This window comes from Mirounga angustirostris, unplaced genomic scaffold (assembly GCF_029215605.1).
Source record: "Mirounga angustirostris isolate CCGP_5_RB_7025 unplaced genomic scaffold, mMirAng1.0.hap1 SCAF_15, whole genome shotgun sequence".
NCBI lineage: Eukaryota > Metazoa > Chordata > Mammalia > Carnivora > Phocidae > Mirounga > Mirounga angustirostris.
The window spans coordinates 78908619-78923845 of NW_026991723.1; the positions used below are offsets into that span (position 1 = coordinate 78908619).

Sequence of the window (15227 nt, forward strand, 5' to 3'; positions counted from 1 at the left end):
TGGCTTTCTGCAGTTTCCATGGCAATGCCACGCTTTGCTGCCAGGCCTTATCCAAATGGGCATTCTGTTCACTCTTTTGCCTTAGCATCAGCATATTAATCAGACACCATAGGTCCTTGGTTGCTGCATTAAATTGGTAAGACACTAATTGAATTAAAATCTCACTTGAAGGCTTCAGGCTTCTCTTCCTCCCAGCTGGAGAGGAACCTTGTTAGCTCAAAGGGCCAGACCCAAGCAGGAGACATTGGAAAATCCACAGAACTTTGTGTCCTTTTATATAGCAAAATATTTTTCTTTTGCCTTCGAATAAACATTTTGATGTCTGAATCTTTCTCTCCTTGAAAATTTCTCTATTTCCCTGCCCTTTCCAATCATTGGACATTGCTGTATTCTCTTTGTAATATGAAGTGATGCAGTTAGTATTTTCAAGGTGAAGGGAAGAGGATTCTCCTGCACATATAACTGGTGAAGTCTGGGAAAGAACTCAGGTGGAAGGCCCTAACTGAATTGTGATGAGGATTAGGTAGCACAATGCCTCTGAAGATTGCCTGGTGATCTGTAAAATGTGAGCATAGGGGTTCATATAGCATGAGCCTTTGAAGTGCTTAGAAAAGGTAGAGATGAAAGGAAAAAGGAAGAGAGGCCACTGAGAGGTGGTTAGTCTTAAATTCATTTAGCAGGTCATGAAGATCATGGGTAATTATTTCAACTTCTCCTACAGAGTTAAAATCCTCACTGCTTCCCATTTAAAGTCACAATTTTAAAGCTTTAACTGACCCTCAAATATACCATGCACATTTATACCTTTGCGGTTTTGCATTTTCTATTCCTTTGGCCCTTCTGCTTCTTGCTATTTGCCCAACTCTGATTCACTTCAACACTCAGAATAAACTGCCCATATAAAGCTTTGGCCAACCCCATTAACAGAGAAAATAACTTCTCCAGGGCTCCTCTCTGTGTGCCTGACCCCATGATAGCACTCATCATGGTGTACTGTAATTATTGTTTATTTTTTCAATTTGGTTCATATGTCTGTATTTTCATTAATTTGTGAGTGGCACAAAATCCTTACAAATTTTTGTTTCTCTGACATACCCCATTCATCTAATAGGCATTGAAGAGATGTTTGATGATTTGCTGACCTTCTGCAAAATCTTGTGCTTGATGAATAGCTGCTATGTGATCTCTGGCATGAACGGATTTCCAGTCTAAATGAACACTGGATCCTCAAAAGCTGAGGTCCAAAAAACTATGTTCATGTGAAATGCAAGTTAGTGTTAAAGTCCGTATCAGAATATATGCTAATTCATGCTAAAAATTGGAACATTAAAGTTGGAATTTACCACTACAGAAGAAAAAAAAAAAGACTTATTCTTCCACCTAACCCCCAACACATGCACACATCCATAAACGCACACTAGGTAATTCTTTACTTCTCTACTTCTAAACTAGATTAGGGATAGTGTTCTCTTTGAGTCATATTATCACAGACTCTGGTGACTCCTGAGATAGGTCTTTGTATTGTACCCAGGATGGCATTGAGAGAGAAATGCACATTCCAGAACTGGGACCAGTAAGTGGAAGGTATGCAAAAGCTGGCCAAGGTATAGGAGAACTATCTAATAACCAGATCTGTTTTATAACACAAAATGGAATGAACATTATTATTCCCTTTCAGCAAAAGAGGAATTCAAGGAACGTGGAAGATAGAGCTAATTAGCTTCCTGTCGCTGGAACAGTCGAGCTGGTAAACAGTGGTGATCTCCCTAAGATGGTGAGAAGGAGATTTGCACTGGGCATAAGTTTAGACCAGAGGAATTCCATTTTCTCTTCTGACCCTGAAATTTGTAATCCTGTTTCTCTGACAGTACAGAAATGAAGATTTGGATGTTCAGAAACACCTCTAGCAAGTACCACCTCACCAAAAAGATAAACGTAGAGATCCTGAAGACTAAGAAGTGGTATCTGCCCAAGTCCTCTATAAGAGTCTCTGAAAAGAGTTTTCTTTCTTGAGTTTCTCCTTTCAATTTAACTACCAAGTCCCAAAACAAGGCCTCTCACATTCATAGATGCCAACGGCAGTGTTATAATTTTAGTGTGTGTGTGTGTTCTGAGTTAATCAAAGGATCATTTTTTCCCATACTTACCTGTGGAAGTCTGCCTGGCAGAGCAATGCAATGTTAGAACTTACCCCATTTTAGTTTATTGTGGTTAATGATTTTTATTTAAACAAAATTATAATATGCAAAGCACTTTTAGGAAATCTGAGACCATTTCTTTTTGGAGAAAGTAGGAGAAAGGGGTTTTTCAATTAAAAGAGAAAAAGCTATCAAAACAACCTGAGACTGAAAAATATTTCATCCCTTGGCAGTGTAGCTGGAGGAGAAACCACAAAATGGCCACTGTGATTTAGAAGAAGGAGCACTGCCTCTTGGGTCAGAAGGCAGAGTTCAAATCCTTATTCAGGCAGTAACTATGTGTGGCCATGGGCATGCCATTTTCTCTCCATGCTTATTTCACAAACTAAATCGAGTGTGACAGCTGATATCCGAGGGTCCTTATTGTTTTTTTTTTAAATGTTTTATTTATTTATTCATGAGAGTCAGAGAGAGAGAGAGAGAGAGAGAGAGGCAGAGGGAGAAGGAGGCTCCCCACCTAGCAGGGAGCCCAATGCGGGACTCGATCCCAGGACCCTGGGATCATGACCCGAGCCGAAGGCAGATGCTTAACCATCTGAGCCACCCAGGCGCCCAGGGTCCTTATTGTTTTAACACCCTGTGATGTATCTGTTTCTCCCCCGCAAGCCCCCCTACTGTCCAGCTTCAACTAGCTTCGGTGTATTCAGAACGGGTAAGATAGCACGGTAATCGCATCCCCGCCCCTGTGCAAGAATGAGTCAAAAGAACCACAAGGAATTAGGCATAAAGAGGGAAGAAATCATAACCCAAGAAATAACTTTATCTATGTCCATTTCCTCCCACAAGGAAAAATGGCAGTGTTGGTTGTACATTACATACATCTCTCTTTCTTTTTAGTGTTTAATCTTAGCACCTGCACAGCAGAGATCTTGGCAATTCATTGCATATGCTCTCCCCTTCTCCCCCCACAATACAGCACCTGAGGCCTAGGAAGCAACCCCTCCAAGCTCCTCCAAAGGCTGAGACCCTTCTTCATGACAGATTATAGAGATAACAAACATGCCCAACGGTTTTATACAGTTGCTAGAACGTTTTCGTTTCCAACGAGTGAAGACTCTTCCTCCTTTTCTTTGAGTATTAATTACATTTTACAAATTTGTGTTTTGTTTTGTTTTGCTTTGCTTTGCTTTGTTCTGTTCTGTTTGTACAACAAAAGGGAAAGCCCATGGCGAGGAGCCCCAGGTTAACAGAGTTTGGCTGTCATCTGGTCCGACTGTTTGAGGATCTCGGTGTTGTAGAGGTCCAAGGCGTGGTTCACCCGGATGATCTCGCTGTTGGTCAGTTTCAGGCGGTGCTTGAGCATACAGGAGAACAAGTCCAGCTGGGGCTTCCCCGGGGCCACAGGAGGGGCCAGGCGATTAATTCGGTCCCGAATATCCAACAAGAGGAGCATCACGGACGAAGAGGAATAGAACTGGCCACCTTGTGTGTAGGACTGGTTGACCTGCTGCACGGCGCTGCGGAGGAGGTCGGCGTTGAACCGCAGACTGTACCCGAACACCTGCACATCCGAGATCTTGATGTAGAACTGCCTCTTGGAGGGGTCGGACAGGTCCACGGGGCCCTGGCCAGTCTCGTTACGCAGTAGGGTAGGTAGCCGAGTCCGACTACGTAGGTAGATGTGGACCGTCTCGAAAAACGTTTTCCACCGATTGCCCAGCAAGAGAGTCCAGTTGTAGCACTGGCTGTTTTGGAGACGAATCTTCTCCCAACGCGGGTAGCCAAACTCCCCGAAGGGCATGTTCCAGCCCTCCGAGTGGCTCCCGCTGAAGGGGTTGACATAGACAAAGAACATGGGGTCCAGGCTGCTGTTGCGCATCTGGCAGATGCGCATGGACATGCCGATCACCATGTGGATGAAGTCCATGCGGTTCTTGTTGCTCTTGAGTGTGAGGGACATGCGCTTGCGCCACCGGGGATCAAAGAAGGTGTCGAGGCGGATCTCGTTGCTGATGAAGGTGGTGTGGACGTAGAGGCGCGAGTCCATCTTCTGCAACAGGTACTTGAGCTCCAGGTCCTGGAAGTCCAGGTCGGTCTCGAAGCTGATGAACTGCTCGCTCCGCTCCGAGTCCACGTTCTGTGGTTCGCAGCGGCCTCGGTACAGCTTGTAGCCCTTGTTGCAGGAGCCGCAGAGCGAGATGTTGGCCAGGCTGCACATGGCGCAGCTGTTGTTCCCCCCTATGATGCAGGGGATGGGGCGCTGGCACAGCGTGGTGCTACCGTGACACACACAGCTCCTCTGGCTCTCCAGGAAGGCTCCCCAAAACCCGTTCTCATTGCAGTAGAGAAGCGACTGGACCCTTGCAAGCCACTGCTGAATTGTCCTGGGGAGAGAAGGAAAACGGACACTGTTAGCCAGCAGGGCTGGGCTGCTTACGGCGACCCAACCCGTCATGCAAAGCGCAGCTGCCCAGGGGCTGAAAGGACTGGGTAGGACAGCTCCAACAGTTCGGGCACCGAACAGAAGTGAAAAGAACTACTCTGTCGTTCCTTGTCATGCCGCAGACCAGCTGTAGGACACTGCATACCCTTCTAGCATTCAGTGCCCACACCTGTAAAGGGAAGGGGTTGGAGTGAGTTCCCTGGGGTCCTTCCAGCTCCAGGATTCCATTATACAGTAGCCCCAAAGGAGTTTGATCCCAGGAAATTAGAGCGTCCAAACAAAACACCCCTGCCAGATTGCAGCAGACTCTGGAAATCAGCCACAGAGAAGAACTTAGGGGTTCATATGTTTAACCTGCATCACGTTTCAACCCTCTTCCCAGATTCCTCCCACGAGGTTATATAACCTCCAACTTTGAACAAAAACAAAATGATAGTTTATATTACTCTAGAGATCACCTAGTGCTTCCATATTGAAGATCTTACATGATCTTCACATGTAAGAAAGATGTTATCGCCCCCATCTTCTCCCGAGCTCCACACTCTCAATTCAGTGGAACTTGCCTCACAACATGGACCTCTAGGTCCCCACTCCCCCCAACACTTTTATAAACGCTACCCAAGCCTGCCCCCGTGGTTCCAGCCACCGAAACATTCCAGTGAAGATAGATGCTAGATCAGATAAGAAGCAGCAGAAGAAGAGGTAAAAATACAGAAGGCAGTCAGCTTAGTAGCCTCTCATCTTTCCTCATTTCTGTGTGAGTCATCTCTTGGCCGTCTTCCATGCTACGAAGAATCCCTCACATGTGTCTGGCACTTTTTACCCTGCCCGGGGCACATCTGCTCCCGTTTTCTCACTGGAGCCTCACAACAACACCCCGAAAATAGCTTGGGACCTGAGGTCAGTCAGAGATTGCTTCAAGTCCTGGCTCCTCCAACCTAGGAGCTGAGGCAGCGCCTGGCATTTCTTTTCGTCCACCTTCCTAATTGTCACTACCACACAGGGCTGTGGTGAGGATTGCATGAATTTTTCTGTGAAGGCTTCTCCCCAGACCTGCTTGGTATTAAGGACTCAATGAAAGTTAGTTCCCATTATTCCCGCAGAGGGACTCTCAGCTCCATTTTATGGACATGGCAAGAGAAGCTCAGAGGTGAGATGAAAGACTCAAAGCCATACAGTGGGTGAGTGGAGAAGTCTCCTGGTTCATCGCTGTTTTTTTTTTTTTTTTTTTTTAACCCATGTCAAGCAAGAGTCAAGAAAGGCTCTCTTAAGGCCACAACGTGTTGATGACGACAGTGATGGAGGCGATGGCAGTGGCTTATGATCCCCGTTTTAGGAACCTGGCAAGACAAGGCCTCTTGCATCATACTGCCTGGGGCAGGAGGCCAGCAATCCCTCAACCGTACCCCTCGCACCCGCCGAGCCCAAGCGCCGCGAGGGGGCCGGAGAGCCCGATCCTGAAGAGCAGGTGCACTGGTCCAAGCAGAACTGAGTTCAAAGCTCAGTCCTGTAACCGGGAACTAGTCACTTGGCGTCTCTGAGCCTCAGTATCCGCATCTGAAATGAGCATGATAAAGCCCATCTTCGGCAGCAGCGGGGAGAGGACCGCGTGAGATGATATATTTAAAGCATTTAGCACAGAGCCTGGCGTAGCTCAATTATTAAACAGGTAATAACAATAAGCACTCTTATCCCAGAGACTAAGCTATTCCTTTGAAGGTATTGAGACACTCTCAAGGATGTCACTATCTCCCTGGAGTTCGAGGGAAACCATTTTGTTCTATGGGATATTTGAAAATGGACAGCGTTGACATGGCTTCCCAGAATGCTCTGCCTGCTTTGAACAAGTGGCTTATCAGCTGAGAGAAAATGGAGGAATAATTAGCGTGCTCCTTGAAGCTGCTCTGCCTTTTAAATCCACGGAACCACCCACCTCTGGCGATGAAACCTCCCTCGCAACGCTCCCAACACGGCCAGGAGACACCTGCTCCCCCCATCAGTTTCCCCTCTGGGCTGGAAGGCCTGAGAGGGGGAGACCCGTCCTCCCCTGAGCGGCTTGCCCCCAGCACGGCTCTCTCTCTCTTTGCGGCATGAATGAATGCTTGCTGAATGAATGAACCACAAAATTAATATTTCCCTTGTATTTTTCATTAAAACAACAACAACAACAGCAACAAGCCCCGCCATCTCTTCTCTCCCCTCCGGGCTGCAGTATTCGTTCTCGACACCGTCCACCCACACGGCTCCCGGCCTCCCCAGCCTCTGCTTCTTGAGCCCAATCCTATTACAGCCTGGAGAACAGAAGCAGGCCCAGCCTTCAGGAAACGGAGCTGGAATAATAATGAGCCCTGTGGCTCCCACCTCCCCAACCAGAACATTGACTGAATATTGGCTATGAGTCATCTGATATTTTTGTGAGCTGCAGGGGCCCGCCACACGTCTCTGATTGCACGGTTCCATCTGACGCGAGCGTCATTCCAAAATGCCTCTTTCAAATGGCCCACACTTGCCCCTGTCACTCCCTCTCCAAGTGACAGGACAGTACCCCATTTAGAGCTCCTCTGTTCCCATCTGCGAGGCATTCTATAACCCCGTCGAGCGCCCCCTTTCTCGTGTCTCATCATTGGGCCCCTTTGTCAGCACTGCAGCCCCCACTCCTTGAATCAATGCCTCATTGTGGCTGAGCCCTCAGAATCTTTGGTTGGGGGAAAGAAAAAGATGAAAGTCCCCGGGGGTGCTGCCACAAGCTAAGGGGCTAGCGGCGAATTAGGATTCCAGCCCTGTCGGGCAGGAGGGACTGGGGACAGAGGCCCTCTGAGGCGCATCAGCGAGCTGCGGCACCTGCATCTCCTGACCTCAGAATAATCATGAGGTTGTGGGCTGTATCAAAGAAGGCATTAATGATACAGCCAGAGGACGCAGAGCGAGGCCGCGTGCAGGGGGGAGGGGCGCAGGGGGTGCGAGGCCCGGGGCAGGAGGAAAGGGAACAAGGAGGAGGGAGGGGGAGCACGAGGAAGGGTGACAAGAGGAGGACCGGTCCCGGTGTTAGAGACCACGGCGGCGACCGTGGAGCCCGACCTAGATGGGCGGACGGGACAGCGGCCGGAGCAGGTGACTGGAGAGGGAGAAGAGGAGGGAATGAAATCAGAGTGGGCAGCGCAGAAATGCAGCAGCTCAGCCAAGCCTTCATTTCTCCTAACTCACGGGCTCAGGGAACGTGGACGCTCGATGGGCCACCCGAGGGCAATCCGGCCTCTGCTGAGAAGCAGGGACTGGGTGTCCGAGACGGGGAGCAATGTCACTCGTGGGAGCCCCTGTTCCCAAGCTCCGCGAACTGTCTCCTGCTTTTCAATACTTCCTTTTGTGGAGAAAAGCAACACCAGAAAGACAAGCTCATTCCAGTGTTTTTGTGGGTTTCTTCTTGACACAGTCAACTTCCAGTAATGAGGACTCTGCCTCACCCAGACTGATGTCCTACACTTTCTCCGTCTCCAGCCGGGGCTCTGGGTAGTGATCACGGATATTCGGAAACGTGGCGATGCTCCACCGTGCAAAGCACCAGGAACCGGCCAAGGGACTGGGCAGCTTACAACTCCGGAGCCCTCACTCTCTCGCAGGCCTTGTGCTGGAGGCCCTTGGGGAGCGAGATCCACGGAGTCGCTCCACGTTCCCGTTCTGCGCTCTCTAACCCCAGAGCCGCCACGCTTTGTGCTGCGAACCGTAATGTGAAATTACAACGATGCGGCAAGAAGAAGGACACAGGCCACAAGAAGAGAAGTAAACTGAAATCATGGAAAAATACTGAAAGTTGGAGTGTGTGAAGGGCCTATTATCACATTCCTCGCTTGCTCTGGACCTGCCAGGATCCCTCTCCTCCATGCACAGATAATTGGAGCTCACCGACAAGTGCTCGGGGAGAGGCTGGGGACCAAGGGTAGGAGGGACTGTGATCTATAAATACCATTTCCCAGGCTAGCTGGTGACAGCCTGCCTCAACCCTGGCAACAGAGGAGAGGCTTAATAGGCCGGCTCCAGAGGGGAGGGTCTTACAAAGGGCTGACACAGTCCCACTGCAAGGCAGTCAGTGTGAGGCAGTGAGGACCAAGTTTTAAAATGTTTTCCTCTGTCCCTGGGGATCCGGAGCCTCTTCCGTTTGCAGCCAAAGATGAACTCCAATACATCTAAATCAGCCTCTTTCTGTTGGATGTGATTTCAATTCATTCTGACCAGGCGGGGGTGGGGGTGGACCACAGAAGCAGAAAACCTTCCTGAAGAAGACTGGGAAATGTTCAGCTCATCCCCCTCATGTTTAGACCTGAACATTGAGACTTTGGGGATTAGGTGAAGGATCAGTGTTTCCTGAGAGCTTTCTACACTGTGGCTGTTACCCTCCTATGCTCACATCAACCCCCTGAGATAGGATGCCTTTGTGATTTTCATTCTACTGAGAGGACACTGAAGGCCAGAGAGGGACTGTGATTTTCCCACGGTCACACAGCATGGATGTAGCAGATCAGAGCTCGGGATGTCTGGATCCAAACCCAGTGTTCCCTCCAGTCCCTGGTGTACTTTCCTTACCCTCTATAACCCAGGCTGGAGGAGAGGCTAGGCTCTGGGCCATGCTCCCCTGCAGGCCTCTGTCTTTGCCTCAGCCAGGATTTTCTGGCGACCTGACAGGTCTTCCAGTGACACAGCTGGAGTTGCTCGTCGTTTGGAGGACAGAGGCTCTGCCACCCAGGGCTTTCCATCAGAGCCTTCAAAGACACACACCTCCCTTTCAGAACCCACCCGGGTGGGGAGCCCAGGCTGGGATTCTTAATTCAAGCAAACTCCCTGCTGATTTTAATTGGAGGTTTTGCCTAAGACAGGAATGCAGTGCCGGGCCAGTGGCATTTTAGGGAAGATCACACAAATAGAGTGCCAAAGAGATCGGGGCAGGGAGGGGGGGAACAGATCTAGGCTAAAATAGAAAACTATAATCCATAACTCCCGTTTGCCTACCAGGAGTGTTATTTAAAAGGGGAGAGGAAATGAAAAGAAAATGAAATTGGAGCTCTGAATTATTCTTTTATTTATGCCCTGTGCTTCTTCCTTGGCATTTCTTTGACACTGTAATGGGTGTCTGAGTAATTCCATGATACTCCACAAAATGTACACTCTCTCTGTAGACCGTAGACTAGACTGAGAAGGCAAACAGTTGTTTCTAGGCTTCTGATGATGCACTGTTTTTTTGGTTGTGTTGTGCATGACTATGCATGTGTGCACACGTGTGTGTGTGTGTGTGTGTGTGTGTTAAAGGCAAGGTGCTGATAAAAATGAATGTATCAATGGTGTCAAACTGTTCGGGGCTCAACTGTAAGAAACCTTGGTTTATGGATGTGCTAATGTGAATTATACTGGCCATCAGACCTACTCTGTGTTCCTCATTTTCTCTGGATAAATATTTAGCTTTTAAGCATTCCCCTCGTTGAGTTTCTATCATTGCCTTAATAACCTGTTTTCCCTGCTTGTCTGGGTTCTTCATGTGATGTCAGAGCCTCATGGAGTGAATGGCTCATAACCATAAGGAAGGAAAGACCAAAAGAAGAATTTTGTAGTCCCTTGCCAGGATGAAGATACCTTCTAGTTTGGAATCATGGAAGAAGTAATAGGTCTGATTTGCAGAGGACAGAGGTAAAAGGTAGAAGGAGGAATGGGGAGAATAGCCACATAAAAATCCAATGAAGTCTTTAAAATCAGGTTGTCAGGAGCTTAATCGGGGAGGATCATGAGACAATTTTTGCAATTACACAGTTCTGTGTCTGGAAGGAGGTGACAGGTAACATCAGCTGCATATTCAAATTCAGCATCTTGCTTTGGGGCATGGGATGTGCTGGAGGCAAGTGAAGGAAGGACCTGGACAGGTAACATCAGCTGCATATTCAAATTCAGCATCTTGCTTTGGGGCATGGGATGTGCTGGAGGCAAGTGAAGGAAGGACCTGGGCAGGTAACATCAGCTGCATATTCAAATTCAGCGTCTTGCTTTGGGGCATGGGATGTGCTGGAGGCAAGTGAAGGAAGGACCTGGACAGGTAACATCAGCTGCATATTCAAATTCAGCATCTTGGTTTGGGGCATGGGATGTGCTGGAGGCAAGTGAAGGAAGGACCTGGACAGGTAACATCAGCTGCATATTCAAATTCAGCATCTTGCTTTGGGGCATGGATGTGCTGGAGGCAAGTGAAGGAAGGACCTGGACAGGTAACATCAGCTGCATATTCAAATTCAGCGTCTTGCTTTGGGGCATGGGATGTGCTGGAGGCAAGTGAAGGAAGGACCTGGACAGGTAACATCAGCTGCATATTCAAATTCAGCATCTTGGTTTGGGGCATGGGATGTGCTGGAGGCAAGTGAAGGAAGGACCTGGACAGGTAACATCAGCTGCATATTCAAATTCAGCATCTTGCTTTGGGGCATGGATATGCTGGAGGCAAGTGAAGGAAGGACCTGGAAGCCTGTTTGGGGCTGACAGAAAGACTGAAAGCACAGGCAGCTCGCAGGTGGAGGGCTGCAAGAGCAGTTTATTGTTCCTGGCAGTAGTCAGGCAGAAGAATGAGAGGCTAAGTCCCAAAGGCTAGAAAGTAAAAAGGGGCTAATCGGGTCTAATGGACTTAAGTCCAATCATGAAGTACCATACTGGTCATCTCCAGCTGGAGCCATCACAGGTGTGGGAGTCAGCTAGTTAAAGAAATCCTGGACCCCACTCTACTACTGTCTGCTGTTGTATAGTTGACCTTGCCATGTGACCTTGGATAAGTCACTTGACCTCTTTGATTCTGTTTCCTTATCCATCAAATGGGGAAGGTAACATCCACTGCACGCTTTGTCTTCAGAACTAGAATCAGTAACGCAAAGCTCCCAGGAGGTTTGCAGTGCAAGACCGTTATGACTGACCCTTAGCTGTTATTGTTACTGAGGGCAAAGAACAACTAACTGCGTTTTATAAATGCTCCAGGTAAAAATATTCCTCTCAGTTACTAGAACAGCTCAGTTGATTATAGCTTAATACCCTCGTCTCTCTGGTTACTCACCCTCCACAGTCCTAATGAATGCTGTCACCGTGATGCTTGAAGAAAAGGCAAGACATGGGCTTTAGAGTCAGGCAAGATTGGGTACTGAATCATAGCTCCGCTACTCATTATTTAACCTTCGGCTAATTGCTTGTCCTTCCAAAGTTTCTGTTTTCTCAACTACAGAATGGAGTAATAATACAGCGCTTTTGAGAATCAGGTAAGATATGTTTATAAAGCCTCTGACATTTGGTAGGTGCACACTCTGTCTCCTGAAAACAAACTATTGTGTTTCTCTGGCTCGCACAGAAAACGGTCCCTTTGAAATAAGTAATTATAGATTATAAATCCAGGGACAGAATTCAATAAATGTCACTGGGTCTGTTGAATACTGACATAAAAACAGCAACAAGAACAAAACCTCTTCTTGACACTTAATCTCTTATGTATCCCCAAATCATAAACAGATGAATTACAGATCTAAATGAGAAAAGTCAAATAATAATAACAAAACTACTAACATCAACCAGCTTCATTAGGAGAAAACATACGGGGACATTATGATGATATTAGAGGAAACAGATTTTTTACAACAGCTCATCATAAAGGAAAAAAATGATTAATAGGGATATATTAAGATAAAATATATCCATCAAAAGATACCAGTCGAATAATAAAAAGACAACCCTTAGTTAGAGCATATATTTGCAATACCTCTGGCCAATCAGAGACTATATTTATAATATATAAGTAACTCCTACACTGGTTGGATGCTGGGCTCATCGGGGGGCATCTTATGCTGCTCTTTAAATCAGAGTAGATGCAATTATCACAATTTTTATTTTTCTTGACAATGTATTCATTAAACTATTTAATATATGTTATTTGTCCCAGAAAGAAAGAAAGAAAGAAAGAAAGAAAGAAAGAAAGAAAGAAAGAAAGAAAGAAAGAAAGAAAGAAAGAAAAAACTACAAAGCAGTAAGAAGAAATCTGATACTCAAAAGGCAAAATAGGCAAACGATATGAACAGGCACTTCATAAAAGAGGATATTCAAAAGATCAGTAAGTACATGAAACTCCACTTCATTAGTCCTCAGGACAATGCCAATTAAAACTCCAATGGGATACATACTTTGGCAGGATGGCTAAAAGAATAAAAAAATGCAAATCAAAAAAGATGGGGACCGCTAAGTATGAGCGAAAGGATGTGGAGCAAGGGAGACTCTCCCGTGTTACTGGCAGGAGAGAACATTTGTTTAGTGAATTCGAAAAACTGAAAGTATCTACTCAAGTAGATATTCGGTATAAAAAGAAGCAAAACTGAGCTGCAGTGCGTGTAACAGGCGGGGAGTGCCCAGAGTAGGACGCAGGTGGGGCTCTGCAGTGCTCATAATGGGTGCTTTTTATTTTCTATCTGGGTGCTGCTGGTGACGTGTGTGAACTCATCTCGTGAAAATTCATCTAGCCGTACACTTATGATATTTTCAACTTCCTACAGGTCTGTACTACTTTACTAAAGCATTGATTTAAAAAAACTGTCCTTTAAAACAACCAGAATTATACTATGATGGCAGTATCCCTTTGCATTTTTATGTCTCTTTTAAACTTTCTAAAACTCTTCTGTTTGGTGCTCTAATTTGATCTTCACAGCTCTTCCGTGCCGTGGGTGGTGTTGAGAGGGGGTCGTGCATCTCATTTTAATGAGAGAACAGCTCAGCTCAGGGAGGGGATGTGACTTGCTGCAGGTCACCAGTAAGTTGTCACATCGCTGGGATTCTAACTCGCCCATTGTGAGCTTGCCGGCCAACTCGGAGGGCGGACGTGGGGAGGTGAATTGGAAGTGGCTCTGAAGGGGAATAAGAAAGAGCCATCCACAGATACTGTAAGAACTTCGTTCTATTTCTGACTCAGTCCACTGAGCCTCTAGATTCTATTCCAAACAGGAAGCCACTTCTGAGCCCCAGGGAAGAAAAAAGAAAAAAGAAAAAGAAAAAAATCTAAACTAAAAACAACAGAAAGGGTCTGAAGATGCTTATTTTCTTGCCTTACGTCAGCTGAGTGAGTCAACTGCCCTACTTGCTACAAATGCAGAATGACAAACAGGGATGCGAGTGGAGATCTGCCTCGTAGTGTTGGTTAGAACGAACCCTGCCCATCACTCACGGCAAAACCCAGCTGGCGGCATGCATCTCCCGGCCCCTCACCCAGACCCTACACCCTTGGGTTGCCGTGGGGTTCTGCCTCACAGACTGCCTTCTTTTTGCCCCCATAAATAGAAGAGAAATGCCAAAGACATTCTTAGTTCAAAGCTTCATTGCCCCATGGTTGGGAGGGCACTTGCAGGCTTCTGTGACTGACAGTCAGCTGTCCTGAGCCAGCCCAGGGTTATCTGTGGGCTTGTCCCTCTTCTGTAACAGGACAGTTTAATACACACTCAGAATAGGTCTTTGTCACCAAATTGCTACCCTCCCCCCACAAACACATACATACACATGCACACACACAAAAATGAATAGGTCAGGGACTCTCAAAGTAGCAATTTACTCCAGGGAGAGCTGTCTGCATTTAGAGTGACAGATTTTCAGAATCCCAGAGCTGAATGATGCTTAGACCAGACCGAGTCCATGGGAAACAGAGCCCAGACAGGTTATGTGCCTTGCTTCAAGTCACACAAGAAGTACCTAGACACTCAGAGCCAGAATCGTCCCCCTGAGAAAGAACCTAATACACTGCAGAAAGGTACCATTATACCTGGCGTGAATATGCATGGAGGAAAAGGAAATATTCACACTTCTCAAGGATTACTGAACACTGGATTTGAATGGTTACTAATTCCTGGAGACAAAAATGTCAGTGTGGTCCACTAGTCAGAATAAGTGTTTATGGAGGTCAGGTAATCAATGGAGTTTTAGCTCGGTCTGTCTCACAGTAGGTCCAGGGGTTATTTCCTATAGTTATTTTCCTGATTCTAGAACACATACCCGGAATTATTCCATAACTGAAATACTCAGCAACTGGCAGAATCCTCTCCCTTTCCACTTCCAATATCCACACTACACATTGCCCAAATAATGAAATCATATTATGGAACATTCTCTCCCGTTTTTAACCAGCTTCCAAGAAAATAAAACAACAATAACAAAATATGCACCTTGGCCGAAACATGTAGCAAGGGGTCAGAACCTTAAGATAAATACACTAAACAATCTTGATTGACAAAGGTTCCAAAGGGCAATTTTGTATTACAAAATGTTTCTTCACAAGGTCTCTGAAGAGTGCCCCTCTCCTTTCTACTAAAATGTATTACACTGCAAAAAATAAATAAATAAATAAACAAAACCCACTACGTATGCCAGGTGCCTCACAGATCCTCTCAGAGACAGATCTATATTCCTTTCCCTTGAAATCTGGGCAGATTCTACCACTTTTTTGACCAATCCAAGAAGGCAAAAGCAATTCACCCAGTTTATAGACTCTGATCTCAAGAGACTTGCAGCTTCTACCTCCTGTTCTTGGAAAACTCCCTCTTGGAGCTGAGACCACTTACAAGCAATCTGACCACCCCACTGCTGCAATCACATGGAGAAACCCTGGG

General features: G+C 46.6%; 1 protein-coding gene across 2 annotated transcripts in view; it reads right to left on the bottom strand.

The window, feature by feature from the left end:
* Positions 1 to 2255: 2255 nt before the first annotated feature.
* The window catches only part of BRINP1 (BMP/retinoic acid inducible neural specific 1), a 171920-nt gene continuing 158948 nt past the window's right edge, over positions 2256 to 15227 (bottom strand). For both annotated transcript variants that reach the window (XM_054509377.2, XM_045883018.2), the window contains one exon: positions 2256 to 4522. In XM_054509377.2, coding sequence (XP_054365352.1) covers positions 3382 to 4522 — 1141 coding nt within the window. In that variant the 3' untranslated portion in view covers positions 2256 to 3381. The remainder of the gene's footprint in view (positions 4523 to 15227) is intronic.